At 57.1% G+C, this 26018-nt stretch overlaps 1 protein-coding gene across 7 annotated transcripts; it reads right to left on the bottom strand.

The window, feature by feature from the left end:
* Positions 1 to 291: 291 nt before the first annotated feature.
* TRAF1 (TNF receptor associated factor 1) lies at positions 292 to 25321 on the bottom strand. Of its 7 annotated transcripts, none has more exons than XM_062207653.1 (10): positions 23786 to 23841; positions 23211 to 23305; positions 21911 to 22817; positions 21325 to 21674; positions 19504 to 19588; positions 10846 to 10911; positions 9974 to 10384; positions 7746 to 7923; positions 5459 to 5607; positions 292 to 2235 (listed from the first exon to the last, which is right to left on the bottom strand). In XM_062207653.1, exons 4-10 carry the CDS (start codon positions 21462 to 21464, stop codon positions 2017 to 2019), a joined length of 1248 nt encoding a protein of 415 aa, XP_062063637.1. In that variant the 5' UTR covers positions 21465 to 21674; positions 21911 to 22817; positions 23211 to 23305; positions 23786 to 23841; the 3' UTR covers positions 292 to 2016. The 7 variants fall into 7 exon arrangements, with proteins under 7 accessions (XP_062063637.1, XP_062063639.1, XP_062063638.1 ...); XM_062207655.1 differs by lacking the exon at positions 23786 to 23841 and having other exon boundaries at positions 21911 to 22031; positions 22493 to 22817; positions 23211 to 23629; XM_062207654.1 differs by lacking the exon at positions 23786 to 23841 and having other exon boundaries at positions 21911 to 22622; positions 22742 to 22817; positions 23211 to 23629.
* Between the last annotated feature and the right edge of the window lie 697 nt (positions 25322 to 26018).

The raw sequence follows: 26018 nt of genomic DNA, 5'->3' as shown, positions 1-26018 counted from the left end.
TGAACGGTATAAAACAGCCACTGTCCTTACTGCCTGGGGCTGTCCACGGGTGGCCTCTGGGAAAATCTGCTTGCCCTGCCCTCCTGGGGAGCAGCCGGGTCCTGCAGGGCTGGCCTCTGGTGGGGAGCACAAGGACCCACGGCCTCCCACTGCCTCCCATGCAGAGGCGAGCCCACTGTGACTGAAGACTTCACCCACGAGGAAGCCCGAGGAGGTAGGAAAGAGCTGGAAGTGACAGACCTGGTGTCTAAGGTCCGTGCCCACCTCCCACCCCTCCCCCAGCTTCTCTGGTCTCCACTTCCCCACCTGTAGAAGGGGAGGAGAGAGTGCCTGTTGCACCCCAGGCTATGAGGCTCCAAGCAGCTTTGCCTGCGCCTTGCCCGCCCCGCCCTTCAATCACCTGGCAGGGAGGTGCTGTCCAGCTTTTGGCTAGCGCAGGGCTTCCCTGGGAGATGCGTCACTGTTCCACATCACTGTCTCAGACGACCGTTCATCGGCCAAGGGGGCGCCCGCAGGGCACTGGCTGAGCAGCTGTGCACCGGTGCTTTTGCTCTGGCCCATCCCACCCTTTCCGCCTTCCCCTCTAGCCCCCTGCCACCCGGATCCTGCCTGGAGCCACCACTGCCTCACAGCTTCCACAAGCAGAAGAGTCAGCTGTCGGCACGGCTGCAGGGGCAAGTGGTTGGGGCTGCCCTGGAGCCCTGAGTGCTAACAGGAAGCACCAAGGCTCTGGACAGCTGGGCAAGGGTCCCTGAAGGGAACAGGGCATGATGCCATCCAGGCGAGAAGACAAGCATGGGCCACTGCTGGTCCTCGACGGGCAGCAGTGTCCAGGGTGTCCCTGGCTCTCCTGTGGGGCATCCCCTTTGAGGGTCACAGAATCCAGAGAGGGAGACAGACTGGGGGCATCCCCCCATTGCACAGAAGGGAAGACTGAGGCCAGAGAGGATGCTCCTGCCAGCACACCAGGCTCTGACGCCCCCTGCAATACCAACGGCACCACCTGGAACTCAGCAACAGAGCAACGGGCTTCTTCAAACTCGCTCAGTGCCACCAACTCCAACTGCACACTTGATGAAACCTCGGAAGAGATTTTTAAAAAAATTCTTTTGGTTTTTAATACATATTTATAAGGACGACCTCTGTCCAGTGGCGCAGAGGTTCTGGTCAAGGTCGAGGAGTGCCTCAGTTTACCGGCTGACCTGGGATTCTGGAGAGCACCACTCCCCTGGTCTCCCCTGGATGGCATGCAGGGGCGTTCAGCCCGGGGAGGCCCTGGGCATGTGCATGCCCCTGTGTGGCGGGAGCCTAAGCTGCCAGGCCTGGGGTGGCAGGTGCGCTGCAGCCAGCCCAGCCTGCCTGTGGTCCCAGATGTGAGTGGGGAACTTGACGGCAGGAGGCTCCTGAGTGTTTCCAGAACCCTCCAGCCTGGAAGGCTCACCAGGGTCAGGGAGGCCCAGACCATCTGGACTGGAAAGAACTGTGAAGCTCTTCAAATCCCAACTTCCAGTTCAGTGCCCTCCCCACCCCCGCAGTGCAGGCCTCTGGATTTGCTTGTTTGCCTCCAGTGATGGGAAACTCCGTCACGGCTTGGACAGACTGAGGTCACACTGGCACCCTGTCCCTTCGGCCCCAGTCTAACCCTGGGCAGGAAGAGCAAACACACTGCCAGCTCTCTGTGGGGTCCCTATATAGATCTGCCTACCCCAGGAGCTCCTCCGCTTAGATCCTACAGCTCCGAGTCACCACCCGTGCCCTAGGCCGGGTCCCATCCTCTCCCCATCTTGGGCCAAGTCCACTTCAACAGTCAGGGCTGGAGTGGCTCCCAGGCCTCTGGGTGCCATGGTTGGAGCCTCAGGGAGCAATGCTGCCCAGCACTCCAAGCGGACAGCCAGCTGGTCGACCTGCCAGTCCTGCTCAGGTCATGCGAGCCCTGGTGCACCCCTGTGCTCTTGAACATCAAGGGCATAAGTCAGTCATCTCACTCGGCTCCCCAAGGAGCCCTGCCTGCCCGCCCTAAGCACTGGTCTCCACGATGCACTTGAGGAACATGGTGTCATCTTTCACATAGGCGTGCTTGGGTGACTGCAGCTTGTTGAGGGGGAAGAAGAGAGGGCAGCCGCTGGCCACGTTGGTTTCACTCTGGGGCCGCTGGAAGGACGCAGAGCTGAGGTCCGGCCGGAAGGCGTCGATGGCGTGCTCCCGGTTATTCTGGTCAAGCAGCATAAAGGTGACCTGCAGGGCAGGGGACAGGGGGAGGTCAGGCCTGGACGGTGGCACTGTGACCTGGAGAACCAGGGCTTGGCTCAGAGCAAGCTGCTTGCCCAATGCCTGTGTAGTCCCTCTGAACCTCGGCTTAGACTGGGAGACAAAGAGACAATGAAAGGACTGCACCTGCCATTCTGAGCAGGCTCAGGGGCTCTCCTAGGCTTAGCAGCCTGTGTTCTATCCGCCAGAACCTCTAGTTTGGTTGACTGCTGGGGGGTAAGGACGGGACTGGAGCACTGACAAGGAGGCTGGACTCAATAAGCTAAATGTCCCTGCCGGCTCCGACATCTTGGATTCATCAGCTTCAGCTGGAACCACCTCCCTGACCCCCAACAAGGCAGTGGGGTAAGGAGAGATAGGGCCTCTACCTAGAGGCCGTCAATCAACGCCCTGAAACATTTATCAAACTTCTGGTATCCACCGAGCAGCTACGTACACCCTGAAGCAGCCAGTCATCTGAATGTGACACAGGGACAGGTGTTTGGTGTGGCAGCTAAGACACTGCTCAGGGTACCCACACCCCATATTGCAGGGGCTGGGTTCAGGTCCTGCCTCTGCCGATTCCAGCTGCCTGCTAATACAACCCTGGGAGGACGCAGGTGATGGCTCAAGTAGTTGGGTTCCTGCCCCCCTTGTGGGAGACCTAGGTTGAGTTCCAGGTTCCTGGCTTCAGTCTGGCCCAGATATTTGGGAGAGTGAAAGAGCAGATGGAAGATCTCTCTCTCTCCCTTTCAAATAAACAAATACATGTCATTACACGAGAGGCAGAGTTACAGACAGAGAGAGATCTTCCATCTGCTGGTTCACTCTCCAAATGGCTGCAATGGCTGGAGCTGGGCTGATCCAAAATCAGAAACCAGGAGCTTCTTCTGGGTCTCCCACATGGGTGCAGGGGCCCAAGCACTTGGGCCACCTTCTACTGCTTTCCCAGGCCATAGCAGAGAGCTGGATTAGAAGAGGGGCAGCCAGGACATGAACTGGTGCCCATATGGGATGCCAGAGCCACAGGTGTAGGTTTAGCCTATTATGCCACGCACCAGGCCCATAAATGTTATTTATAAAAAAATTTTTTTAATAGGGCTGGGCATTGCAGCGCAGTGGGTTAGACTGCAGCATAGCATGCCTGTAGCCCATACTGGAGAGCTGATTTGCATGCCAGCCACTCCCTCTCCTGATCCAACTTCCTACTGATGCATCCCATGAGTTAGCGGATGATGGCCTAAGTCCTTGGGTTCCTGCTACTCAAATGGGAGATGCTGATGGTGTTCCAGGATCCTGGCTTTGGCCTGACCCAGCCCCAACTGCTGCAGCCATTTGGGGGAATGAATCAGCAGACAGAAGAACTCTCTTTCTCTCTCTGTAACTCTGCTTTTCAAGGAGAGAAAAGTAAATAAACATTAAAAAAAATAAAATGATAAATAAAAGTGATGCAAACAGTCTGCCCTGGCCCATGGCCCTGCCAGGAGCCTGAAATTGGTTCCCCTGGCCTCCTGAAATCGCTCTGAAACCTGACTGCACAGCCCGGAGGCCTGACGCTCAGGCCCTGCACTCACGGTGCTAAGCCCCGGTTGCTGGTATTTTAACAACCTCCTCGGCACCTTTGGAAACTGCTGCCTGCTGCCCACTGACTCACGCTCAGACCACCATGGGGCGCCTGCCTCCCATGCCAGCTGACATCTGGGTTCCTGACCCCTCCCTCTCTCTCAGCGCTGTGCAGGGAACAAGAGCCCCCTCCACCCCCATTAACGTTTTAAAATAGACTTTATTTTTAGAGCAGTTTTAGGATCAGGGCGAAATTGAGCAGAAAGTACAGAGATTTCTCATATCCTTCCTACCCACACCCTGTACAGCCTCTCCACTCTCAACACCTCCCACCCCAAAGGGGTACAGTTGTTACAACCGATGAGCCTGTACAGACGTATCTACCAACCAGAGGCCATCGTGTACACGGCTCAGTAACAGGGCTATCATGCAGAGGACTTGCATGGCCGGAAATCCCCTGTGTGCCACACATTCATCCCTCCCTCTCTCCTGTCCTAGGCCACCACTGAGTTTTTTAAGAAAATATTTATTCACTTGAAAGGCAGAGAGAGAGAGAGAGAGAGAGACAGACAGACCCATAGACCCACCATCCACTGGTTCACTTCCCAAATGGCTGCAAACAGCCAGGACTGGGCCAGGCCAAAGCCAGGAACAAGGAACCCCAGGTCTCCCTTGTGAGTGGCAAGAGCCCAAGCACTTGGGTCACCATCTGCTGACCACCCAGGTGCATTAGAGGAAGCTGGAATGGAAGCGGAGCAGCCGGGACTCGGAGATGCTCCGATATGGGATGCTGGTGTTGCAAGTGGCAGCCTCACCTGCTGGGCCACAACACTGGGCCCCCGTCTGGTTTTTTTTTTTTTTTATTGTCTCTATACTATTGCCTTTCCCAGAATGTCATGTAGTTGGACTCATACAGTGTGTCTGGCTTCTTTCACTTAGTAGCATGCACTTCGGGGTCCTCCATGGTGTGATGGTGCATTTGTTTTTACTGCTGCCTAATATTCACCTGCATGTACCATCGTTTGTCCATTCATTGTCTGAAGGACATCTTGTTTGTTGCCGGCTTCTGGTAATTATGAATAAAGCCACTATAGACACCCACAAGCAGGTGTTTGCGTGGACATCTTTGGGTAAATGACAAGGTGCGTGGCTGCTGAGTCACAGGGTGAGAGTGTGTTTCGTTTTGTCAGAAACTGCCAGGCTCTCTTCCAAAGTGGCGGAACCGACCTGCGTTCCCAGCAGCCGTGAGGGAGGGTCCCCTAACATTCGGCACTGTCAGCGTTCTGGAATGGGGCCATGCCTTACAGGTGGACAGTGGCACCTGCTCCTTCCTTTTTCTGAAAACCCTGCTGGCATAGGCTAGCCTCACAGCCCCTCCTCCAGGAAGTTCTCCCGATGCACCTCACCATGACAGCTGCGTTTCTCCATGCTGCAGGAGAGCTCTGTTTCAGACACCTTAGCTCTCAGGCTCATAGAGCCAGAGGCTCTGGATCTGAACTCAGCTTCTTGTTTTATGAAAGGGAAACTGATAAAGCAAAGAGGGTGGGGACTTGCCAGGTCACAAGGCCAAGTTCATGGCTAGACTGGGACCAGTGCCAGGCCCCCAAGTTCCCCCGTGACTCTCCCATCACCTCCTCCCTGCCTGTACCTTGTTCCGGAAAGGCCACGGCAGCAGGGCGTCGTACTCCCCTCTCATGATCACAATGAAGAGAGACAGGTGGGTCCTCTTGCCCGTGCCATCCCCATTCAGGTACAGACGCAGGCACAACTTGTAGCCGTACTTGGCAGTGTAGAAAGCTGAAATGCGGAAGCCACAGTCAGCCGGGCAGCACAGGGCTCGGCAGGTGAGAAAACCGAGGCCCCACAATTTGGCAGAACCAAGGTCACAGGCTCAAAACTGGGACTGCCGGGGATGAGCGGGTCAGAAAGGTGGAGGCTGTAGGGGGTCATCTCATCGGGGGACTGGCAACCACCCACCACCCACCCCAATCGCGGCTTGTCCGGGGGGCACCCACAGGGCTTCTGACTCGGTAGCCCTGGGATGAGGACACAGAATTTGCATCTCCAATAAGTTCAAATGGGTTGCCGGTGCCACTGGCCCTGGGATCACACTTTGAGAAACACTGATCTAACCAAAAGCTGTTTGTGAAAACCCAGCCCATGAACAGGAAGGGGCTGGTCACTGTCTCACAATGTGCTGGGGCAGAGCCAGGTTGAGAGGCCTTTTTAACCCCCAATACTTGTTTCTTTCTCTAAAAAGATTTACTTATCTTATCTGAAAGGCAGAGTGTCAGTGAGAGAAGGAGGGACAGAGAGAGAGAGAGAGAGAGAGAGAGTTTTTCCATTGGTTGGTTCACTCCCCAAATGGCCACCACAGTTGGGACTGGGCCAGGCCGAAGCCAGGGGCAAGAAACTGCATCTGGGGTCTCCCCATGGGGGTGGCAGAGGCCCAAGGACTTGGGCCATCTTCTACTGCTTTCCCAGGTACACTCCCAGGGAGCTGGATTGGACTTGAATGGACTCCCATATGGGCCTTGCAGGCGACCACTTTATATTTTTTTCCCAAAACACTAGTTTCTTTCTGCTACCCCAGGCCCAGTGGTTGGGGTCCCCTGGAGGCTGGAGGTGAGTGGGGGGCTCACGGTCCTAGTAGCCACCCTGACCAAGGCCCCCAAAGGGCTGCTCCGTTGCTGGTGAGCCTGCACGGGAGCCCCTGGGGCTCTCTCCCAGGGCAGCTGACATGGCCAGTTCCTCCAGTGTGGGTTCCGGCAGCTGCCACTTTCCGGTGACCCCTCCCTGGGTGGAGCCAGGGTGCAGGGGTGGGCAGGAAGGGGGCGGAGGAGGGCCGGGTGACATTCTGACTCATGCCTGCCCGTTAAGTGCCAGGAAGAAGCCAGGGACACTGCTTGTTTTTCCCTCTCTGGAAAGAATCACAGAGGAAAGGTGTGCACGTAGGAGGTGAGGGGGCCCAGGGCTGACAGGCACTAGGGGCTGCGTGCTGCTCCAGGCTGCGCGGGGACACCCCGCCCCGCCCCTGCCAGCCATCTCCTGTGCAGAAGAAGAATCAGCCTGGCACGGCTGCTCTTGGGTGTGTGAGAGGAGCTGACAAACAGGAAAGGCGTGAGGCCTAGGCAGGCACTAGAGGCTGAGGTCGCAACCGGCAGAAAAACACGCGTGCACTCAGACACACCTGAGCGGGACAGGGGAAAACCATGCCAGTCCGAGTCCAGGCACCGCACCCGGCTTCCCTACAGTCTTGGGCACGGGACCCAGCCTCAGCCTGTTCATCTGTAACACGGTGTTGAGATGACAGGCACTTGGCGAGGGTTTGTGACATCCCCTGTCCCATGCTGGCCCAGTCCCTGACACCTGGTGTGGTTTAAATGGAGTATTTTACGCACAGATATAGGCATTGCTACATTAACAGACATCCTGTCTTTAAGCAGAACATAGCAAGCGACTACTTTGTGCAAGGCTTCGTGCCCAGCCCAGGGGCCCAGCGACGAGTAAGAACTGTCCGTGTCTACACAATGCCATTCACCCGCTGCCCACAGTCACACACAACACACGGGCTTGACTCAGCTCTTCCCTGGGCTGATGCATCCCGTGGGCTCCCCGAGGGCGGGGTCCCAGGGTATCCACTAGTGCCAAGCCATCCCTGACACCCCTGCCATTTGCACAGTGTGGGCTCACGGGGCATCTCTTGCACACCCAGGTCCACAGGAAGTGGCCAGCCATCTGTATTCCCAGGCAGAACTGACTGTCATGCAGGGAGCACGCAGGTCTGCTCAGAGCCCCACGGCAGAGCAAGGTTTGCCCATCCTCTCTTTCCTCCGTGCTGGGACCAGGTGCATCCCAGCCTAGCGGGAATCACAGTGGCTGTCCCAGGCATGGCTGTCCCCTCTGCTGGTCTCCTGGGCCCTGGAAGGTGTTACCTGGGGAGAAGAGGCTGACGGTCCTGCCGCAGGCAGACTCGAGGCACCGCCTGGTGACGTTGGTGATCTTCCACAGGAAGGTGCCGTCGAAGGAGGCCTCCTCCATGAGGCGCAGGCTCTGCTCCAGCTTGCCCAGGGCCTGGTCCTTCTGGGCCAGGGTCTGCTGCAGCTCCACCACCTGCGGGGAATGCCCGTTCAGCCAGGGACACAGAACCCAGCTGGAGGCTGGAGATGGAGCTGCGCCAAACAGGCCCTCTTGACCAAGCCTCTCTCTGGCACCTGCACCTGCACTAATGCAGTTACCATGCTGGCCTGGAATTCCTTGTCCTTCCTGTCTCAGGGGCCAACTCCTACCCACCCATCAGGAGCCCCACTCCTCTGGCCCTTCCTCTGTGAGCCTTCACTTGCTGCCTCCAGCTTGGCTGGCCCCTCTTTCCTCTGGGTTCTTATGGAGCCCTTACAACGGTTTCATGCAATACATTTTTCTGCCTTCCTGTCACATGGATTCCACCCCCTGCCCAAGGGCCGGAGCCACGCTCACTTTGTCTGCGTCCTTGCCTTGCATGGTGCTGGTGTGTAAAAGCAGACACAACTGCTACCGTCGGGGGCCCTGCCTTTCAACTGGGAATCACACAAAGGCCTGACTTGGCCATGCCAGCCCCATGCCTGGCCCTTCTCATAGGTTTCCCCAAGGAAAGCTGGAAGAACACACATTTGTTCTCATAGAGAAACAAGGGATGAGAGTGAGTGTCCTTAAAGAAACTTCAGGGGCTGGCGCTGTGCAGGGGGTAAAGCTGCCATCTGCAGTGCAGGCATCCCATATGGGCACCGGTTCGAGTCCTGGTCGCTCCACTTCTGATCCAGCTCTCTGCTATGGCCTGGAAGAGCAGTAGAAGATGGCCCAAGTCCTTGGGCCCCTGCACCCACGTGGGAGACTCAAAGAAGCTCCTGGCTCCTGGTTTCGGATTGGTGCAGCTCCAGCTATTGCAGCCATCTGGGGAGCGAACCAGTGGATGAAACACCTCTCTCTCTTTCTCTCTCTCTCCCCCTCCCTCCCTCTCCCCTTCTGCCTCTGCCTCTCTGTAACTCTGCCTTTCAAATAAATAAATCAGAGGGAAAGTGACTTGCTCAAGCCCAGGTACCACGCTAATGCTGGGGCTGAAACTAAACCCCGGCCCTAACGCGAGAGGAGACAAAGCTCTAGTTTGCGGCAGGGAGAGCAACGCTGGTGTGGCGGCAGCTGCACTAAGAGAAGCGTGAGCTCTGGGATCAGGAAGGGGACATTCCTCGTGCACCTGTGCTACCAGAGGAAGTGGGCTCACTGGAGTCAGGGCGGGACCACGCTGCAAGCATGCAGGGTCAGAGACGGAGCCCGCAGGCACAGGGACAACGGGATCCATGCCCAGACGAGGGGATGGAGGTGCCAGGCCGCCGAAGGGCTCGGTAGGATGTGATCACCGACTGTGCGTCCCTCAGGGGCTGCCCTGGGGACTTGAATGCAGCTTTGTCTTGTAGACCCTAAGAAGGCAGGGCCAGGAGCAATGGAGCAGGACACAGAGAGGCTGGCAGGAGCTCAGTATAAGGAAAAACCCACTAATAGTGAAAAACGTCCAGCAATGGAATGAGCTGTAAAAGGAAAAGGAAGGAGTGTCCCATCACAGGAGTTCAAGCAAACGAACGGACGGCCGCAGTGGGGGTGTGTTTGACTTTGACTCTAACTTTTCTTTTTCTTTTTTAAAATTTATTTGACAGCTAGAGTTAGAGAGAGAGACAGAGACAGAGACAGAGACAGAGAGAAAGGTCTTCCCTCTGTTGGTTCACTCCCCAAATGGCCGCTACGGCTGGCGCTGCACTGATCCGAAGCCAGGAGCCAGGTGCTTCTCCTGGTCTCCCATGGGGCGCAGGGAACCAAGCACTTGGGCTATACTCCACTGCCCCCCTGGGCCACAGCAGAGAGCTGGACTGGAAGAGGAGCAACCGGGACTAGACCTCGGCGCCCATGTGGGATGCTGGCGCTGCAGGCGGAGGATTAACCGAGTGAGCCATGACTCTAACTTCTGACCCAGGACTCTTCTAGAAAGTCCTGGGAGCCAGGGGACAAGGGTTTTGGTGGAGGAGTACCTGCGCTGAGCAGGATGAATGATTAGGAGGAACACGGGGCCACTGCTCTGGGGGCAGAGGGAGCTCCCCGAGCTGTCCTTGAAGGAAAACCGGCCTCCCACACTCACCCTCTGTTCCAGGCTCAGGATGCGCTCGCGGTCCAGCTGGCTCTGGTGGATGGAGGCGGCCAGGGCCAGGTGGGAGGCCTCCACCTCCTTGTTGAGGACGGCGACAATGTTCTCGAACACGCGCAGCTTCCCCTCCAGCTCGGCCAGGAGCTTCTCTTTCATGAGGTGCTGCAGGGCCAGCTCCTCCTGGCTCTCGGAGCACGGTGCCCGGTAGCAGTCCACCTCCAGGTCCCCTGCCACCTCCACGGCGGCCTGCAGCTGCAAGTCTGACAGGTTCCGCTCCAAGGCCATGGGCCCGGACCCCAGGCCAGAGCCCAGATGAGCCTTCCACTGTTTCATGAACCCCAACAGCAGGTTTAGGTGGGAGGCCTGGGAGGTGGCCTCGTGCTCCTGCAAGGACTGTGCGTTTCCCTGCCAAGACAGCGAGGCTGATCAATGAACACAGAGGTGGAGGGAGGACCAGCGAGCAGGGGAGAGGGCCTCGCATCACAGTCAGGTCCATTCACTCAGCAAAGGGGAAGCGGCTTTCTGAACAGTGGTAGGGAGTGCAGGAGCCTGCATCAGGCAGCACACAGCCACACGCATCCTGGCCTCTAGACAATGGTCCTCCCTGCCCTTGAATGCAAGGGTGATTCAGGACCATGGAGAGAGGCACGGGGCCATGTTGGTGATGCTACACCAACGCTTAGATGGCACTTGAAGCACCACCATGGCTTCACAGTGAGATCGGCTGCTTAGGAAAGTCATCAGTCACAAGGGGCATCCAGAGGAGTGGCTTAGTGTCACAGGAAAATTCTGGAGGGGCTGCAATGGGGGACCCAAAGGTCTGCAACCCTGTGGACAGATCCCTGTTCTCACACTCAAACACTTACCTTAAAGGAGCAGCCAACACCTGCAAAGGGGCACCCAGCTCCAGCCTCAGCCACCTCGGGGTGAATCTGGAAATAACAGCCGCGTCACTGGATGTTACAGGGATCGCTGTGGCCATGCCTAGGGCTCTCGGCACAGGGCCAGGAGCCAGACTGGGCCATGTGACTTTGTCCCTGCTGTTCCCTGAGCCTGGATGACCCCTTTCCACCCTTTGTATCTCAGTTCTTCAATTCCCTCCCTTCCAAACGGGACCAGGGCCCCTGTGTGACCCCGGGCAGCACTGCTATTCCTCCAGCTGGGACACATTCCACACAGCTCAGAAAGTTTCATTCACATTGGGTTGCTCCACTGGTCTAGGGTCTCTGGGAGAGTCATGGCTGCATAGTCCCAGTGCCTGGCACACAGGAGACACTTGGAACCTGCTGCCACATGTGTCAATGCCTCCCTCCTCCTGGAGCCCGTGGGCACAGGCCTTCTCGGAGTTCCCATGGCATCCCTCCTTGGCCATCTATCCTTGATCGAGGTGTGCCTGCCCTGCACGGGTTTCCCTCCCAGATAACACACAGCCCAAGAGCAGGCACACAGCAGGGGCTCATTGCTAACAGCAACTTGATACTTCTCCAAACCTACTCAGGTCTGAAGGGTTTACCAAATGCTCTTATGTCATAACTCTTCTTAGGGCTCAGAACAACACTGTGGGGAAGATGGGGTGTCCCCCCCCATTTTACTGACACAGCAGAGGGAAGGGAGCTGCCCAAGGAGCCACAGCTGGGAAGCAGCACGGCCTCTGGACTCCTCCACACACCACTCTCCCTTATCAGGAATAAGCCTGCAGGTGATGGGAGAAACCTTTTTCCAAAGCATGTACCTGCAAAAGGACTTATATCCTGAATATATAAAGAGCCCTTACAATTCAAGAGTAAGAAACAGATAACCTCATGAGAAATGGGTATTAGGGAGAATCCTGCATAGACACTGTACAAAGGGAGACACAGGGTGACAAAGGAGCCTGCGGAGAGGCTGATACCAGTAGTCATCTGGGAAAGGGGGCGTGCACTGAGATGCAACCACCCACGGGCTAAAACTCCACTGGACTCTGTCCCTACGTCGTCCAAATAAAATGAAAGCAAATGAAAAATTTCAAGTCTTATGAAAAAGACAGACAGTATCAAGTCTTGGTAAGGACTGGAGCAGTGGGAACCTTCATGTCGCTGGTAGGAAGGCAGAATGGAAGACACTTTGGAAAAATCCTATGGAAGACCTTACACTGGAGCATCTGATAAAGTGAAGCCGTCTTTATAAACGAACTGACTCACAAAGCCCACTTAGAAAGTTCCTGTACAACCGACACAGCCCCTCCTAGGACAAGACAAGGTTTACCCAAGACGAGGTAAAACACAGATCCACTCAAACGTGTATGTGCAGGCTCATAGCAGCCATAGTCATTACAGCCACTCCATGTTATCATCTGGCAAACGTGCACACACTGAAATCATGGCATCTCCACACCACACGACTCAGCACTGTCACAAACTCAACAGTCACACACACAGTAACAGGACACGCTACACGCAAGAAGTTACACACACAAATGACTGCATTCCACCACCACTCCGTTCATCTAAGGTTCTAGAAAGGGCAAATCTATAGTGATAGAAAGGGTTGGGCGGGGCTGCAGGTGGGAGGAGGGAGGGGCGCGCAGGGGCACGGAGCGCTTTGTCTGGGGTAGAAGTGTTTGCCATCTTGATCGCAGTGGTGGGTACGTGATATCCGGCAGCTGGGATGCTCCACAGCTGTGCACTGAAGATGAGGAAGCCGTGTTGTTGCATGTGAGTAAAATCTTGACTTTACAGGACTTTTGTTGCTTTTTGTGGAAGAATGACCTTGAGGGTGGAGCGAAAGGGGATCTGAAGGCAGGGGTGGGGGTGGGGCGGAGGTCTTCTGGACTTGGTAATCGGGAGCCACCTTAGTTCTCCTTTAAACGTGGGATAAGCAGAGGACCGTGGGTTTAACGAGTGCAGCTGGTTTGGGACAGAGGGCACAGGGCCACCCCTGCCTTGTTCCGCTGCTCTGGACTTCAGGGACAAGTTGCTCCCAACGAGGAACAGAAAAGAGGTGCTTTGGGGGTGGGTGAGGGGTGGGCAGAGGGTGGCCTTGGCAGGAGCACCACCAAGGCTTTGGACATGTGCAAGGATGAAGGCTCCCCCAAGAGGCAGCTTCCACGTGAGGGGACACTGGGGGACCCAATGCCACATGCGGGTCTGAGCTGTGGGTGAATGGCCTCGGGGCCCCTCTCAGGCCCTGTAATTCCCCTCGAGTCCAAGATTTGAATCCTCTGGTCCCAGGGGCTCAAGCTTGAAGGGGGGTGAGGAGGTGAAAGTGATGGAGCCAGCAGTGGGGTGGTGGCCATCGCCCCTAGGTGGAGGGGTGTTATCTGGCAGCTGGGCCCGGGGGCGGGCGAAGTGTGAACAGGGAAAGCCCACTGCAGGGGCCAAGGGCCACCCTCACTCTGCTGCCCATGGCGGCGTGGGCTGGGAGCAGCTGTGGTGACTCAAGAGGCTTCAGGGGCTGCCCCTGGTCGCACCATCATTCACACACTTCTTAGAGCACACATCGGTCATGGGGGTGGGCTCTGGAGCCAGCCTGTCGGCCTGGAGCTCATCTCGGTCACTTCTCATACCAGCTGCGTGGCCCCGGGAGAGTTATTCACCTCTCTCTGTCTTGGTTTCCCCATCTTCAAGATGGGGATATTAGCAGCACCTCCTTCACAGAGTTACTGTGAACATTAAATGAGATAATACACGTCAGGGCTGACATCAATGCCAATTCCTGCTGTGACAAAATTCCAAACTTACTGTCTTACTGGCTAAGACAATGCAAATCAATTCTCTCACAGTTCTGGACGTCAGAAGCCCTAATGACCAGGAGCCAGCAGGACCATGCTCCCTGCAGAGCCTCCGGGGGAGGATGGGTTTCCTTGCTTTTTTCAGCTTTCCTTGGCTTGTGGCCCCTTATTCCACCTTCAAACCAGCAGCGGAACGTCTTCCAACCTCCCTCCCACCAGACTCTCTTGTCTGGCTTTTCCGAGGACCCTCGTGAGTGCGCTGGGCCCACCTACGCGGTGCAGGGCAATCTTCCCATCTCCAGATCCTTAACCGAATGACATCTGCTGTCTCTTTTGCCATTGCTATGGGCTGTGCTATCCCCACCCCCCACCCTCAGATGCCTATGTTGAAGTCCTAACCCCCAGTATCTAACGGCATGGAGATGGGGATCGTTCAAGAGCCCATTCAGTTGAGGTCATCAGGGTAGGCGCTGATCCAGTCCGACTGATGTCACAGGGAAAGGAAATTTGGACGCAGACAGAGAGGGAAGACATGAGGACACGGGGAGGAGTCGGCGGTACAGCGGGGCGGCAGGGTGGCGGCTCACCAAGGTCGCGCCATGCCTGTGAGCTGTGCAGCTCCTCAAGCCTGGGTCTTTTCTCCTGCAGCCGGAGCCTGCGTAAGCCCTGGCCCCGTCAGACCCTCCCACACCACAAGGAGGGGCCGGGGCTTTGAGGCTCCGCTTTCCCCGCGCAGGGACAGGGGCCTGTGACCTGCCTGGGGTGACAGGACTGGTTATGGTGGAGCCCAGGAGCCTGGGCCCTCCCTCTCCACCAGAGTCCTCACCTTGACCAAAGCATGGCGTCCCCTGAAGGCTGGGGACCCAGGCCACAGGTGAGGGACTCAGGCATGGGTTTTAAGGAAAGAAGAGCGGCTCTGTCCCCGGCCTGGCTTGGCCTGGCCTGTTTCTGGCGCCCCACGTGGCCCTGTGAGAGCAGCCTCACTGCTTGCAAATGGCTAATAATACAGTTTGCAGTGGGATTTCCCCGGAGGAGGAGGAAAGAGAGGCAGAGAGAACGCCAGCCTCAGGAGCCAGGGCTCCACTTGCATCTCAGACGTCTGGCTGTGCATGATCCCGGCCTCCCTGCCACCCAGGCCCTCGGTGATGGGGCCGCTGAGGGTCGCTGCGGGAGGCCCCTGCTGGGGGATCTGCAGGTGTCTGAGAGTATGGGTGTGGGGAGGAAGCAAGAAGTGGGCGTGCTGCCGCTGTGCAGAACCAGGAGGACCTGGGCCGTGCCAGGCACTGCCCCCTCTGCTGGGCTGGGGCTCCGGCTGCCCCCGGGCTGTTTCTGCTCACACCAAGGGGGAGGCACTCTATAGTTACGAGGTGTGGGGGTGGGTTGGGGGGAAGATGGGAAGCAGCTTGGTCCACGTGCCAGCCTGCCAGTTCCACCCTCCTCTGTACTGGACCAGTGTCCTCTCTGCCAACCTTGACTCAGCTCAGCTGCCATCAGCAGGGAGCCCTGCCTGATTTTCCTGGGTGAAAGTGGGCCTTGCCCTCTCACTTTTCTGACAGCAGTTGGAGGACTCTAGGACTTAGGGCTGGCTGTGTTATTTAAACATGCACCAACCACTCAGTGAGGCCACACAGAGCAGAAGCCACCAGCCTGGGATACAGGAGTTGGGGCTTGGCCTTGTCTCCCACCTGCTGGGATTGGTCCAGGCAGGCCTCACTGAGCCTCGATGCATCACCTATTGGTAAAATAGAGACATCACGGCCATCCACCGTACAGGGTGTCACTGGATGACAGGTGCAAACTGTCAGGTTCAGAAGTGAAGGGTTCAGGGGGTCCTTTCTAGGTGTCACACTTCAGGGGACACAGAGAAATGGGAGCCTATTTACCCCAGACACACAGAGACGGAGACAGGCTCAGGAGGGATGTGGTTGGTGTCTTCCCACAGGTCCCCCCACCTCAGGGGACAGGAAGCTGATTTGCCTTTCACTGGCTCCAAAAGGAGACAGATTTCAATGCCGTGCAAATAAAATGTTGCAACAGTCAGAGTTCCCCAAAGTGAAAAGGCCATCTCGCGGAGTAATGAGTTTGGAAAGCCACTTGGCAGGAATCCAGCACACAGTGAAAACCGGACGAGATGGCTTGAACGCCTGGCATGTTCTGATTCTAGAGAAAGCTGAGGCAGCCCTGTGAGTCCCTGGCATCAGACACCAGCGTGCTCCTGCCTTTCACATCAGGCCTCAGAGGGAGGAGAGGACGAGAACTGCTCGTCAACCAGAATTGAATGCGATCTGCCAGCCCCAGGGCCACCCCCTGCGTCACCGTCCCTTCTACCAAAAGGGCCTCCTGGGCAAGAACCAAGTCCCTAACGAGGTCAACATTAATCCCCGACTGTCAGCTTCTTGGACTGGGTGATCAGGCCGTGGCTCTGGGCGCATCTTCGGGGGCTATTAATTTAATGAGCTCAGAGGATGAGGACAAACTGATAAGCAGATGGCATGGAAAGCGTGCAAGGATGGGCACCTTTGGCCTTAGCCCAGCTGCTGCCCAGGAGGGGATGCACAGACTCAGGAATCACCATTGTGCAAAGTGGTGACTTACAATCAAGCTGCTTCCCGTCGGTCAAAAGTCCCCCCGAAGTTCCCACCGGGCCCGGGAGTCAGTGGAGTCCCTGGTGTTTCTAGGATGTGGCTGAGCGCACGCAGTCAGGACACTGGCTCGCCCTCCTGCCACCCTGACCCCGGGGAGGCCGTGATGTGCACTCGAGGTTCCTGTCAGAAGCTGGGTCCCCAGTGCGGCGATGCTAACAGGTGCGGCAGCATTATGAGAGGAGGCCTCAGAACGTGGGGGACGTGCTCTCCAAAGCAATTGACAGAGTTTTTGTGGGACCCTGAGTTAATTCTTATGAGAATGATTTTAGAGCGAGTCCAACCCCTGAATCACTCTGGGTTCCCATCCAGCCACGTGCTCGCTCTCTCTAGCATGCGCTCCCACCACTGTGGTGCCTTCTGCTACCAGGTCACGCTCTGGGACTTCCACGCTGTGCACTGAATAAACCTCTTTTCCTTATCAAGTTACCCAGCCTCAGGCATTTCGCTATAGTAACGGAATGGACTAATCCCGTGGAGAAGCCAATAGGGAGGGGAAGGCTGGTGCTTCTGGGAGGTCTGGCTGCATCAGAAGGGACCCTGTCCCCTGATACAGGCAGCCTCCTCCCATCCCCCACTGTCTGTTAGAGCCTCTGCCATTTGAAGGCAGCAAGGTTCCAAGTGTGCTCTGCTGGGCTCTAGGTGTCCCCAGGGTCCATCAGGAGCTGGGACAGGAGAAAGAAGGAGGGGAATTAAGAAGCTGGGCCCCAGACTCCTCTTCTATCGGGGACTTCCATAGTCATTGGATTTCACTTTAACAAAGGTACGAATGTGAAAACCACTGGATTAAGAGCTATTAAGATACCTCTTGCCTATACTGATTTGTACAATGAATATGCATTACTTTTGTTAGGAGGAAAGAATAGAACAAGTTAGAGGCAACAGTCCTAGAACATTTAAACAGGCAGGGTGCTTCTGCAGCTGGGCACTGAGACCATCTTTGCATAAATGAAGTGGTGCGACAGAAGATGATAGTTTTGGGTGACATCTTTACTGGATAAAATTAAAAGCAGGTTTGGGTGGGTGTGTGGGCCAGCAGTTAAGATGCCCACATCCTATACGAGAGTGCCCGGGTTTCATATCCGGCTGCAGATCCTGACTCCAGCTTCCTGCTGGTGCAGACTCTGGGGGGCAGCAGGTGATGGTTCCCGCACTTGGCAGATGGGCATTGCGGCCCACAGAGACATGCAGCTGCTCGTGTCTCACTGCTGGTCCTCGAAGACAGCCAGACGGGGGCTCAGGAAGTTAACCCACAGACCAGTGCATCACCTGAACTCTCACCACGTGAAGCTGCAGAAAACCCATTTCGGCCTTGCAATGATTCCCCGACAGCCTCCCCGAGGAGGGGCTCCCGAGAAGGGGGTGGGAAAGCCCTCCAAACCAACATGGGATGGGGCAGGAAACTCCCCCAAACTCTCCGGATGACAGGGACCGGTGTGAGAGAGGAGGAGGAGTGTGGAGACTCATAAGCCTCAGGTTCAGTCTTGGGAGGGGAGCTGCCCTGGCCGCAGCTGACTCACAACCTGGACATCCCAGGCCCTGGGCAGGCCACGCACAGCCCCCTGAGCATCTTCAGTTCACAGATGGAGGAACAGGCCCCGGGACCCACCTCCAGCAACACAGGGACACAGTGAATGGCACAGCGCCCTCCCTGCACGCCTGGCTCTCCGTCCTTGGACCATGGTTTGCTGCCAGAGGAGGCCTGGACTGAAAGGCGCTGGGGGTCTCACAGTGGGGGCGGTGAGGGGAGCCGAGCAGCGGGATCCTGGACACTGGGCGGCACTGAGACTTCCCTGCAGGTATTGGGGGGGGGGGGTCTCACATGTAAATGAGGGGATTAAATTTCAGACAGTGGTGATTTCTATGTGTTTGGATTCACAGACCAATACAGGTGCGTTTTTTGTTTCACTGGGAAATTAATATAAAGAATGCTATATTTAATTTTTTAAAAAAAATATGTATTCAAGAGGCAGAGAGACAGAAAGCAAGAGAGAGCCGGTTCATTTCCCAAATGCCTGTGATGGCTGGGGTAGGGCCAGGCCAAAGTCGGAGCTGGGAACAAATTCAAGCCTCTCCCGTGGGTGGCAAGAATCCAACTGCTTGAGCCACAGCCGCTGCCTCCTAGGGTCTGCCCCAGCAGGAAGCTGGGCTCAGCCACTGGGAGCCAGGTGTTGAACCCAAGTACTGGGATATGGGTGTTGGTAGGCATCATTGTAGGTGTTGTCACCCCAAACACCCACCCTGGGCTCCAAGCCTGCTAGCTTTTAGCTTTACCTAGCAAAGGTGTTGCCTACAACTCTGTCACCTTCGATCATATTGTTTCATTTAAACAAAGACACGTACAGGAGGGACACCATTTCAGAGTAAAAGTTGACCGTATAAATGCAAACAATTTAGTCTTATAAAAAAAAAAAACAACCTCAGGAACTGGTGAGGATGGGTGGGCTCTGGCTGGCATGTGGGACCCTCTGGGCAGGAGAGACCCCCCGTGAAGGTCCTTCCAGCTCGGGAGGCCTCGGATTCTAAACCGTGGTACCTGAGACTGTCTCTTTGGCCCCTCACGCTCCCAAGGGCATCTCCTGAGTCGAGAGGGGTGCTGACAACGGCTTCTCCCTGCCGGAGAGAAGGGGCCAGCAGGGGCAGAGCGAGCTCCCTAGAAGGAAGGTTGGCTTTCTTTTTCTGCAAAGGGCCAGAGAGCAATTCTTTGGGGCTTTAAGTTCTCTGTTGCAAATACCAAATTCCACTACGCTAGGGAGAAAGCGGCCGCAGAAAACAGCTAAGTGAATGGGCTTGGCTGGGTACCAGGAAGACTTAGTAATGGACACTGAAATTTACATTTCATATAATTTTCATGTGACTCCAAAGGTCATTCTTCTTTTGATTTTTTTCCCCTAACTATTTGAAAATATAAACGCTCACACACAGGCTGTCAAAAAGCTGGTTCTGGCCTTTGTTTGTTGGCCCCTGGCCTGGACAGTCACTGTTCACCCTATTACAGACCAGTCGGTGCCGTGGGCAAGCTGCCCCTCCACTGTGAGCGTTGGTCTCCTCACCGTTAGCAAAACAAATTCACAGCAGACTCCGGGCCACGAGGGAGGCAGCCGTCTGCTCGGCCTCAACCTGGAAAAATCCAGAAAGCGGAGCGACGCCGCTTCCCGGCTATGCCAACTTACCTTCTCCTGGGTCCGGAGGCTTCCTGGGCTCACAGAGGGTGGGTTGTCCCCTTTGCACGCAGGACAGATGCGGTCCTCACAGTTCCTGGGGAAAAAAAATGAACAAATCCCTCTGAGCGAAGTTCGACTCCTGCACCAGGGCCTCTCCTGGCAGCCGCTGAAGCCTACACCCTGCTCGGGCGCCGCGGCAGCTGCCATGGCGACCCTGCAGGTCTGTGACCCTGCAGCCGTGGCTCCTGAGCCTCAGAGGCACGGAGCACCTGATGCTTTGCCTGGGTTCGTAGTGACCTTTGATCTCCGCGCATCAGGGGCTATCGCAGTCCTGATTGGTCCCACTTGGGCCCTGTATGCTGTGTTGCAGAAGCGTTAATGAGCTTGAGAACAGGGTGTTGCCCCAGTCCCTGCGATGACCCAGTTCCTATGATGTAAAGTACCAACTGGCTCTTCTGAAACCCGAGAACGTCGTGCGTTCCCAAACTCAGGAGTTTAGGCGAGGGAACACCGATGTGGAATGGCACTGCTCCTTCGTGTCCTGTGTTTGGTGCTGGGCTCCTAGTTCTGGTAATGATGGGTGACCACAGACTCTGAGAACAAGAAGGGGTCTCCCAGACCTAGCCTGGGGGTTCCCAGCCGGAGGTGGACGTCACATTGTGACCTGTGTCGCTGCAGGTGAGCGCCCAAGAAATTCTGATCCACAGTGAGAGCGACCGGCCTGGCCCATTTCATAGGTGGGAAAAATGAGGTCCTGAGGGCATGTGGGTTGGCCTCAGCAGAGTGACTCAGGAGCAGGGCTGGGCAGACACTTGTTGGGCCTCAGGCCCCCACCCCTTGGACCAACAGTCAGTTCCCTTCCCCCTGGGAGCATGGAGAATGGAGAGGGACCCTGCACAAAAACCTGAGATGAACCCCAAAGCCCCATCTCGCTGGGGAAATGGGTCAGCTGCGCTCCTGGTCACCATCTGGCCTTTCCATGACCACGCCCCTTTTCACAGCCTCTCCCCGCCCCCTGCATCACCCGAACTTCTCCCTTGGCCAAGTCCAACTTCCCACCTACTCAGGTTGTAAAGCCCCAAACAAAAGGTCACGCCGCTTACGGGCCTATTTTTCAGGAAAGTGCCTGGAACAAGCTGGCCTCCTCTCCCTCTCGTAGGCCTCGGCCTTCTCCTTCGTAGAAGACGGTGATTACAGTACCCGTCTGTCCAGGCTGCTCTGTAGAGCCAAGGAAAGCTTGACACACAGTAGGTGCCTAATAGTTGCCTAAGGAGGGATGCTGGTGATAGTACTGGCCACACCTTTCTGGGTTATAGATATTTTCAACATACACACATCTATAGATAAAAAGATATATACACACATGTACCTGTGTGCAATATGTAATGCATATATGTAGCATGCATGCTATATGGTATACATATGCTATGCCTCCCTCTACACTCTGTCCCCTGTCACAGGGCTGCCAGCCCACAGGATGCGATATGTGTGTGGCATTTTGTCATTGATCCTGAGGCTTCCCATTCATTACTCTAAGGACTTTTGGAATCTCATGGATTGGGCCTCGCAGCACTTCTGTGAGGCAGCGAATAGCTTCCCCCGCAAGACAGCTGCGGCCCAGGGACGTGAGCAGGCTTGTACCAGGCACGCGGTAAGAGGGCGGCCTCGCTTCTCCCACCACTGCCCGAGGGCCGTGGCAGGGCCTGGGAGGAAAGGTGTGGAAGCTGAGGCCCGCAGAGGTCAAGTCGCGGGCTCCTCTCTCCCTCGCCTCCCACCAGGGCCCCTCATTGTACCTCCTCGCCACCCGCCCCTCACGCCTCACCCCCTCACCTCAGGTTCTCAGCGAGGCAGGCTGTGCAGCACAGGGCCCTGGGCTCTGCCGGGTCCTGGAAGGCGCTGGGGGGGCACCCAAAGGGAAACTCGTTCTCATCGGGGGCCGGGCGGGGGCTGCTGGCTGAGCTCGAGGCCATCTTGGGGTTCCCTGATGGCCCTCAAGGGCCTGTGAGGAGAGGAGAGCCGGGCTCTGGCCTGGGCCACTCTGTCTGGTGCGCAGGAGTCTGACGACTTTATCTTCTTCTCTCCAGCGTGTGTGGTTCAACGTCACAGCTGAGTCACGGCCGGGATGGGGCAGGAATTACCCTTTGTGGTGAAAAAAAATTCCCCTGGATGGTGACTGCAGGCTTCAGGAGTGTCCAGTCATTTTTTGGAGTGAGCAAGAATGAGAGAGAGAGAGAGAGAGAGAGAGAGAGAGAGAGAGAGAGAGAGAGAGAGAGAACCGAGTGAGATACTTTCAGGAACCAGAGAGAGAGAACCGCAGGCTGTTGCTGGCCGCCAGGGCTTCCTCCGCCGCCTCCCCAGGGCGCAGCGGGAGACGCCCCCACCCCAGCAGCCCAGACCGCCCACCGGGGGTGCTCACCTTCCTGGCGGAAAGCCCCAGGGTCCTTGAAGCAGGTTCTAAAAGTTCTAGGTGCCGTCCAGAGCGTCTGGGTGATCTCAGGTGAAAGTCACTTCCTCACCATGGGTTTCGGTTAACCCATCTGCGAAAGAAGAAGTTGCAAGGGGTGGTCTCTGGGCACTCCGATTCTGCGACCCTCTGACCAGGCAACCGGCAGCCTCTTCTGAAGCCCCCACCCCGGCGGTGGCACTGCCCGGCCATCACAGGAACCACACAGGCCCGCCCCTCCTTTGAAGTCCCAGGTTTTTGGAACGCAGCCTCTGTAGGGGCCTCTCCCTGCTGTCCCACTCCGGAAGTCATAGGCGGCTATGTGCTCAGGTCAGGCGCCACCACTTCCCTGTCCTGAGGCGAACAAAGCAAAGAGGAGACCACGGGTGCTGGGTCTCAGCAGCCCAGGGGGAGGTGGACGGACTTTGGCAGGGAAAGCGGGCCGAGGCACGTCTACCACGAGCTGGGTGAGGCTGTCCCTGGGAGTCCTTAGGGCAGCCTGCCAGGAATTCTGCAGGCTCCGAGAAGCAAGACGTGGAGCCCACGGTCGCAGACCTCCCTGTCAGTCTCTCTCCATCACTCAGGCCCGGCACATCCCTCTCTCCTGCGGGGCTGTTGCAGGTCGTGATGTTTCATTCAGTAGGCTTTGAGGTCGCACAGATCTGAATTGGGACTGCCGGTCCACCTGTTACAGGGGGTACTGCCACATAAGCCCTGACTCCTCCGAACTGCAGGTTTTGATCTACAAAACGAGGCTAATAACACCACCTTCCCCCCACCCCCTGCCATGAGGTCCAAATGCACCTGCAGGTGGGGAGCAGCACCCTACAGACAGCTGGAAAGGCTTTGACAGTCTACTCAGCTGATGGCCGAAGCTCTTCTGTTTGTTCAAAACAAGGGAAAGGACTTAAATGGTCAATGATCCCTGCCTAGTGTTCTCATACCTGTCTACTTAAACTGAGCCTCCCAGGCAGCCAGGGTGGGTCGGATGGAGTCATCTGAGCTTAGAAAAATTCCACCGCCTCTTTCCCTAAGATACCTGTGACCAGGACCTGCACCTGGGCCCACTGCCACCCACTTCACTGCCACCCTTCCTGCCTCCCCACGGTCCCCGCCCTCCCCCTGGCTGGGAGAGGAGAGGTGCCCAAGCCCCGCCTCCCCAGGCAGGCTCTGGGTCCCCTGGGCTCGCCCCTGGGTATTCAACGCCTTCCCATCAGCGTCACAAGAAGCCCAACCTGCTCTCATCCCAAAAGTAGAAAATGAGACGTCCTACTTTTTAGTGCTGGGTTGAGTTCTTTCACAGGCATCACCGCCCCTACTTTTCACACGACCCTGAGGAAGTACGGCCAGCATCATCTCCATTTTACACTGAGAGGTTAAGCAACAAGTTCAAGGTGGGTGGGGATTTCTGAACCCAGAGCCCAGGCTCCAATCGAACAGACTTGAAAATGCTCTTCCTCCTCCTCCTCTAACTCCCTGCCCACATCCACTCTCTTGCCACTCAAGGGTGGAATCTTCTAGAAAAGACTGTCCACACAGGCCTCGAATTGCAGGCAGCCATCTCCCAAGGCTACACAAAATGCCAAGGTCACAAATGTCCAGGCCTATCCCAACCCCAGTTTTCTACACAACCAGGCCCCCCGGCCAGCAGCTGATAGCGTTCTAGCCCATCCTTGCAGAATCCCTTGCTTCTCTCAGACTTCCTGCACCCCCCCTCGCAGGGAGCCCACCCCCCCACCCCAGGGGGTCGCCTTGATCCTTTTCCCCCCGTGTAAGTCCCATCTCTGTGGGACCCCCATCTCCCAGCCTCCCGCTCAGGCCTCCCGGTGCGCGTGGCCCGGACCCCACCTCCAGGAAGCCTCCGCGGGCTGCCCCTAGGAGGGCACTGGGTGCTCAGCCTTGCTCTGTCCTCGCGCCCCGCGGGCCCCAGCACGGACCCCCTGCCGCACCGTCGGTGCGCTACCCCGCTCCGCCCCCCCCCCCCCCGCCCCCGGCCCCGAGCGCAAAGTGGCTGTCGCCTCGCGGCCACCACCGCATCTCCAGGTGTGAGCGGAGGGTGAAGGTGTCCGGGGTGGGGGGGGCCCAGGGGGCCCAGCGAGTCCCCGCCGGGCTCTGCGGCCGCAGCCACGCGGTCCCAGGCCGCGCCGAAGCGCGCGGGGCTGGCGGCGCGGGGAGCGGGGAGCGGGGAGCGGGGAGCGGGGAGCGGGAGCCGCCCGCGGTCCCGGGGCGGAGAGGCGCGGGGTGCGCGGCGACCAACCTCGGCGCCGCCGCCGCCGCTCGCCCGAGCTGGGCTGGAGCTTCCGGTGGGGCGCGGAGGACGCGGCCCCGCGGACGGAAGCCGGGCAGGCCAGGCGGTGGACCGGCGCCGGCACTCGGGCCTGCTCCGGAGGCCGACCCGGGGACGCCCCTGCTGGGGAAACTGAGGCCCGGCGGGTCTCGGGCGCCGCGCCCTGCACTCTCCGCGCGCCGCGTGTTCCCGCCACTGCGCGCACTGGCTACTCAGTAAAAACGCCCTGGAACCCTCACCCTGGTCCCCTGCCTGCCTGAAATGGTGCGTGGGCGTGAGCCGCAAAGTAGCCAGCCCGGAGCCTCACGCGGCTCGGATTCCTGCGGGAGGCTGCGCAGCGCCGGGTCACTCCCGGCTCAGCCCGCTGGGTCCGAGCAGTCGGGCGGCAGCAGGTGCTGAGCTCCAGGTGCGGCGCTTCCAGCAAACTGGACATTTTTGGGAACTGCTACTATGTGTTGTCTGCACGCACGCACAGAGGACCTGTGTGCTGGACACACACGTGTGTGTACGTCCATGGAACCTGGGGCAGACTTGTGGCCTAAAAGACACAAGCAGCCTTTATTTCTGCTTCTCGCCAAGTAGACACAAGCTGTTTGTCCATCCGACTGCTGGCTGAGGGAGGCGTGAGGCTGCCCGCCTTGGTGGTGGTGTTTGGTTTGAACGCTCCGAGGCACCTGCTACATTCTCTTCCCGTGTTGGGGTCCTGCTCTTATGTCTTGACTCTGAGAGCAGGGGACTGACTATCTCTTACTTCTCGTGATTTTTGTAAAACCTGGGATGGACAAAAGTCTCTCACGCGTGGGAGACCACGATGCTGTCTTCCAGCCTGTAGTGGACAGGCCTGTGTGCATTGCGCGTCTCACTGGTGGAAAGAGAAGCGTGGGCTCCCCCTGGAATTCTGGGAGACGCCAATGTGGGGACAGGCAGAGGGTCTCAGGAGCCTGCGAGAGGGAGTTCCTCTAATCTGTGGGAGGCTGACCAGAGGTGGCCTCTATGGGGCCTCTTAATTCCAAGAGAAAGGGACTCAAAATCGGTTGGGGGCCAGTGTTGTGGCTCAGCAGGTTAAGCCGCCACCCACCAATGCGGGCATCTCCTAGGAGCACTGGTTCGAGTCCCAGCTGCTGCACTTCTGATCCAGCTCCTTGCTAATATGCCTGGGAAACCAGGCAAGGATGGCCCAAGTCCTTGGGTCTCTGCCACCCTTGTGGGAGACCCAGATGGAGTTCCAGACTCCTGGCTTTGGCCTGGCCCAGTCCTGGCTGTTACAACCATTTGGGGAGTAAACCAGCAGATGGAAGATCTTCCGCTCTCTCTCTCTGTAAAATAAATAAAGGAATTTTAAACAAACAAACAAAAAGTATCAATTCTTGGTAGAATCCATGAAGCGAGGTTTCTCAAGGCTTTGGGGTGCATGCCAGTCATTCCCTGGTCCCACTCTCTGTGCACCCCTGCCCCACTTCTGCAGTCCTAAGCCAGGGTGAGTGCATGAAGCAGGCCATCTGACCTCACTCTTCATGTGCCACATCCTGTTTTCAGATTAATGAGCTCACTTGCTGGAAATTTACCAAGGGAAACAGTTTAATTTTGGAAAGTACCAAAAACTTGTCTGTAGTCACTTGGCTTAATTTGGGGGGCTCTTGAAACAGAGGGGGCATCACCGGTGGGCCTCTGAGTGCCCGGGGAAAGGCAAGACTGTAGAAATTGAAACCTGAGGCCGTGAGGCTGAACCTGACTCAGAAAGGAAATAAGACCTTTCGGAGACCACTCATCTCTACTAAGCAGAATTTTCTTTTT

Source organism: Lepus europaeus, chromosome 12 (assembly GCF_033115175.1).
Source record: "Lepus europaeus isolate LE1 chromosome 12, mLepTim1.pri, whole genome shotgun sequence".
NCBI lineage: Eukaryota > Metazoa > Chordata > Mammalia > Lagomorpha > Leporidae > Lepus > Lepus europaeus.
Note: the sequence above shows the minus strand (reverse complement) of the source record. Positions and strands in the feature narration are given on the sequence as shown.

Bases quoted from the DNA above. Each gene is read 5' to 3' on its own strand.
- TRAF1 (XM_062207660.1), bottom strand. From the start codon at position 21,464: ATGGCCTCGAGCTCAGCCAGCAGCCCCCGCCCGGCCCCCGATGAGAAC. The intron at 10,385-10,845 runs GTAAGTGTTTGA...CTGTCTTGGCAG, and splicing joins GTGTTGGCTGCTCCTTTAAG to GGAAACGCACAGTCCTTGCA. The intron at 5,608-7,745 runs GTAACACCTTCC...TCCGCATTTCAG, and splicing joins CGTCAGCCTCTTCTCCCCAG to CTTTCTACACTGCCAAGTAC.